The 5868-nt window shown below is 53.6% G+C and overlaps 1 protein-coding gene across 1 annotated transcript; it reads right to left on the minus strand.

The window, feature by feature from the left end:
- Nucleotides 1–4579: 4579 nt before the first annotated feature.
- Nucleotides 4580–5254, minus strand: LOC311329510 (uncharacterized protein; the record flags this gene model as incomplete). The annotated part of the gene is made up of 1 exon (XM_084463350.1): nt 4580–5254. The coding sequence occupies one exon, from the start codon at nt 5252–5254 to the stop codon at nt 4580–4582; it is 675 nt and encodes a 224-aa protein (XP_084319476.1).
- Nucleotides 5255–5868: the final 614 nt, after the last annotated feature.

A 5868-nucleotide genomic window follows, 5' to 3' on the forward strand; every position in this document is an offset into this window, starting at 1 on the left:
CCATGTTTCTAACAGAAGCACACCGTCCCAAACATGCATTCACTCACCTAGCAGGGAACCAGCAGACAAGCAACCAGCAGAAAGATTAATTGTTTGAGGAGACTACTCTTTCAGTCTCTATGATTTAGCTGGGAGAAAGGGGGGAGAGAGAGAGAGAGAGAGAGAGAGAGAGAGAGAGAGAGAGAGAGAGAGAAATAGAGAGAGAGAAAGAGAGTGAGTTAGAGAGAAAGAGAGAGAGAGAGAAATAGAGAGAGAGAGAGAGAGAATAAAGGGTTGCTAGCAGACCAAGGCCAGTGTTATGTAGGGATACAAAAAGCTGGCTGTTCTCCCAAAAGGAAGAAAAGCAGAGGATTTCTCAAGATGATGGAGTGGGTGGAGGAAGAGAGAGGGAGGAGGATTAACTAAGCAATGTGCGAGAGGGCCGTTTATTGATGATTTGCGCTGCCTGTGTGTTAAGTGGGCTTCTTACAGGCTACTCTCAGCAGGCCTGTGCTCTTCGTCCCCAATTACTCACCCTCGCCCTTCACCACGGGACGAGGAGGGTTGGGTCACTTTGTTGAATATAAATTAGATGGGTCTCCATTGAGAAGGCCACCCAGCCCCCTCCCCCCCCCCCCCCCCTCCAGTTTCAACTGATGGGCAACAGCCATTCACAAAAATACGTGACGTTATGGGACATTTGGTGCCCGCAGGACCCAAGTGAGGTGATAGGGTTAGGGGTAGTGGTTAGGGTTAGGGGGGTAAGGGGTAGTGAGGGTTATGGTTAGGGTTATAGGGTTAGCCCAACCCCACGGCCTCGCACTGCGCAGAGCAGGATGTTCATGACCATAGCCTGATTATTCAAATTAAATAAATTGCAACATTGTGACGAATCATGCGCTACTTTTGACAACTTTCCCGGCAATACCGCGCGTGTTCTGCATCAAAGCCCGTTAAAGTGTTAAAGTGTTAAAGTGTTAAAGTGTTAAAGTGTTAAAGTGTTAATACAATGTAACAAGTGATGTCATTTCGAAAAGAAGAGCATCTAGCAGCATCTCGCGGGTCATATGGTTACTTTTACAGACGGGAGCATAAACGGGTATAAACCCTAACCCTCTAACCACTACCCCTAACCCTAACCCTCACTACCCCTAACCCTAACCCCCCTAACCCTACCCCTAACCCTAACCCTCACTACCCCTAACACTAACCCTCACTACCCCTAACCCTAACCCTCACTACCCCTAACCCTAACACTAACCCTCAATACCCCTAACACTAACCCCAATCACGACCCCTAACCCTCTAATCACTACCCCTAACCCTAACCCTCTAATCACTACCCCTACCCCTAACCCTCACTACCCCTAACCCTCACTACCCCTAACCCTAACCCTCACTACCCCTAACCCTAACCCTCACTACCCCTAACCCTAACCCTCACTACCCCTAACCCTAACACTAACCCTAACCCCCCTAACCCTACCCCTAACCCTCACTACCCCTAACCCTAACTACCCCTAACCCTAACCCTAACCCTAACCCTCACTACCCCTAACCCTACCCCTAACCCTAACCCTCACTACCCCTAACCCTAACCCTCACTACCCCTAACCCTCACTACCCCTAACCCTACCCCTAACCACTAACCCTAACCCTCACTACCCCTAACCCTCACTACCCCTAACCCTACCCCTAACCACTAACCCTAACCACGACCCCTAACCCTAACCCCAATCACTACCCCTAACCCCAATCACTACCCCTAACCCTACCCCTAACCCTCACTACCCCTAACCCTAACCCCAATCACTACCCCTACTCCTACCCCTCACTACCCCTAACCCTAACCCTCACTACCCCTAACCCTAACACTAACCCTCACTACCCCTAACCCTAACACTAACCCTCACTACCCCTAACCCTAACACTAACCCTCACTACCCCTAACCCTAACACTAACCCTCTAATCACTACCCCTAACCCTAACCTACCCCTAACCCTCACTACCCCTACCCCTAACCCTAGACGGGTTTAGAAACTACTTTCTGCTCCCTCATCCCCTCCGGTGCTCAATCACTACCCCTAACCCCAATCACTACCAGTCACTAACCCTAACCCTAACCACTACCCCTAACCCTAACCCTAACCCCCCTAACCCTAACCCTAACCCTAGACGGGTTTATAAACTACTCTCTGCTCCCTCGTCCCCTCCGGTGCTCAATCACGACTAGTCACTCACCCGAAGTCCTGGTCCATAGACTTGAAAAAGAATTTGTAGTTGGGCTTGTTCAAGACCTGTTTAAAATCCAACAAGGTAATATTTTCGGCAGGAATGGGAATCTTCACCAAGTACGGAGTCTCCTCTTCGTCGATGTGGTAAATTATCTTGGTTTCTGCCATTGCGCTCGGCTCTTTCTGCTGTCCCACAAAAACTATTGAGAAGAGTGAGTCTGTTAGCAGCTATGTGGCTAGCGGGGGGGAGCTGGAGGACTGGCCAGAGCTCTACTCTACAGGACGAATAGAAAAAGAGACAAAACCGTGTCAAATAAAGCGCCTCTCCTTTAACCGTCTACCAATAATACAAAAACCTCACATTCCCCTTTTGCGGAGGGGTTAAAAAACCACGCACACGCTGCATTCACACGACCGACCAGCCTGCATTCACACGACCAACCAACCAGCCTGCATTCACACGACCGACCAACCAGCCAACCAGCATTCACACGACCAACCAACCAGCCTGCATTCACACGACCGACCAGCCTGCATTCACACGACCAACCAACCAGCCAACCAGCATTCACACGACCAACCAACCAGCCTGCATTCACACGACCGACCAGCCTGCATTCACACGACCAACCAACCAGCCTGCATTCACACGACCAACCAACCAGCCTGCCTGCATTCACACGACCAACCAGCCTGCATTCACACGACCAACCAACCAACCAGCATTCACACGACCGACCAACCAACCAGCCTGCATTCACACGACCAACCAACCAGCCTGCATTCACACGACCAACCAACCAACCAGCCTGCATTCACACGACCAACCAACCAACCAGCCTGCATTCACACGACCAACCAACCAGCCACAACTTCTCCCCACAAAAACACACGGAGGGGAGGGGGGGTAGAAACACACGGAGGGGAGGGGGGGTAGAAACACACGGAGGGGAGGGGGGTAGAAACACACGGAGGGGAGGGGAGGGGGGTAGAAACACACGGAGGGAGGGGGGTAGAAACACACGGAGGGGAGGGGGGTAGAAACACACGGAGGGGGGGGGGTAGAAACACACGGAGGGGAGGGGGGGTAGAAACACACGGAGGGGAGGGGGGTAGAAACACACGGAGGGAGGGGGGTAGAAACACACGGAGGGGAGGGGGGGTAGAAACACACGGAGGGGAGGGGGGGTAGAAACACACGGAGGGGAGGGGGGGTAGAAACACACGGAGGGGGGGGGTAGAAACACACGGAGGGGAGGGGGGTAGAAACACACGGAGGGGAGGGGGGGTAGAAACACACGGAGGGGAGGGGGGGTAGAAACACACGGAGGGGGGGGGGGGGGGGTAGAAACACACGGAGGGGAGGGGGGGTAGAAACACACGGAGGGAGGGGGGTAGAAACACACGGAGGGGAGGGGGGTAAAAACCTCTCTGCGCGAGCAGCCAACGCGGCGTATGACGTGTGTGTTCCTCTTTACGTTCTCCCAGCGTGCACAGACCACCCAGGGTGCAGACCTATACCTCCAGGGTGCAGACCTATACCTCCAGGGTGCAGACCTATACCTCCAGGGTGCAGACCTATACCTCCAGGGTGCAGACCTATACCTCCAGGGTGCAGACCTATACCTCCAGGGTGCAGACCTATACCTCCAGGGTGCAGACCTATACCTCCAGGGTGCAGACTGCTTGTGTCAAAATGTGAGATGTTCATGTATTCAAAGCTTTTATTCGTTGACAAGATATGATGTCTGCATATGGCGGTACACTTTTTTATTTTTTAAATTATATAATATATATATAGGTGCTTTATTTACCCACAGTTCTATTCTGTTAATATGGTCTACATGAGATGTAGAGGTCTTCGTTTAAATAAAACATACGCCCATACTACGGGCAGCCAAGAAGCCGTGTGAACTATCAGTGCCCATAAATACAGTTTAGATGATCACTACAGTTGTAGCCCACTAGAGGGCACTCTTAATCAGTAAAAGGTGAACGCTCCGTCCAGAACCAACTATGTCTACACAGAAAGGCAAAATGCAGACCAATTTGGAATCTACATTTAAAATGTACACTGAAGTGGACGAGTTTGAATTTGCATGGAACCAAGGGTGTGTTCACTCTGACTAAAAAAGTGGGTCTACTGTAGCAGAAATGTTACAGTTTTTACATTAGTGGTGTTTAAAGAAGTGGGTCTACTGTCGGCCCATGGATAAAGACGTGGGTATATTCTGTATAGCCCACCCTCCACTAAACTACTGCATGGGACTCATAGTCTGTACAGTGTGCAAGACAGGTCCTGTCCAAACAAGTTCATCATGTCCTCCATATAGGAAGGCGGGATGCATTTTCGTCGTCCTGCTCTTCAGTTGTGGAAGAAGCCGGGGCCGAACACCACCCCCACGACGCAGGTCATCAGGAACAGCACCCAGAAGGCCAGCGCCATCAGCTGCACGCACACCAGCGTCCTGCGGTGCTGCCGGATCACCTCGGCCTCGTCCATCAGACCGGGCGCCCCGCCGTGCGACTCCCCCGGGTGCATCCGCTCCACGCGCAGGCTGACCGAGGGCAGGACGATGAGCTGGGCGTCCCGGCACGCGCCCAGGGTGAGCACCACGCGCTGGGGCAACGAGGCCAGGCGGGAGGCTGCCAGGGGGGGCAGGCGCAGGGTCACGGGGGGCAGGCGCAGGGTCACAGGGGGCAGGCGCAGGGTCACGGGGGGCAGGCGGGCCAGGATGCGGGAGTTGCAGGGCAGAGAGAGGGCGTCGCCGGACCCCAGGGGCGTGGGGTGGCGGCAGAGGGGGCAGCAGATGGCGGGGGGGCTCTCGGGGTCCGGGGGGTCGAAGGGACACAGCTGCATCCTCTGGAGGCAGTCGGTGCAGAAGACGTGGAGGCACTCGAGCATTCTGGGGCATTTGGCGAACTGGTTGTACTCTTGGTAGCAGATGGGGCATTCCACCTCCGTGGACTCTGTGTAGGGGGGGCCCTCAGCTGGCGCCGGGGCCCCCTGACAGCGCTCCGGAGCGGGGGGTGGAGCCATCGAGGGCCGGGGGGGGGGGGGGGTGGAGCTAGGAGCTGGATCTGGAGGAGAGGTGGGCGGAGTCAGTCAGGCGCCGGGGTGATCAGCTGATGCCGCTGTCTCCAGCTACACCTGAGAGAGCACAGTCAAGAAAAAAACATCAGTTTGAATGTTTCCTAGTGAAGAAGAAGCCTACTATGGCTTTAGCGTTACTGGGTGAAAATGGAGCAGGATTACATGAATAGTCTAAAAGGACAAACAAACTGTTTATTAAAAGACACACTTGAGTTTCTAAGTGCGCAGATGACTGCTATCAAATTAGATAGGATTGGTCTACATGGGTTAAACTGTGTGAGTCTTGAACCGGGAACCTTGAGGGGGGGTTGGGTTAGGTCCGCCACTACCGCTCAGTTTAAGAAACATTCCAAAGCCTGTAAGTCATAAGATTCATGGTCGTGCTGATCCCTCCTCTACCTGCTGATCCCTCCCCTCTCTACTGATCTCTCCCCTCTCTCCTGATCTCTCCCCTCTCTCCTGATCTCTCCCCTACCTGCTGATCTCTCCCCTACCTGCTGATCCCTCCTCTACCTGCTGATCTCTCCTCTACCTGCTGATCCCTCCCCTCTCTCCTGATC

This window comes from Borostomias antarcticus (assembly GCF_949987555.1).
Source record: "Borostomias antarcticus genome assembly, contig: scaffold_121, whole genome shotgun sequence".
In the NCBI taxonomy this organism is placed as follows: Eukaryota; Metazoa; Chordata; class Actinopteri; order Stomiiformes; family Stomiidae; genus Borostomias; species Borostomias antarcticus.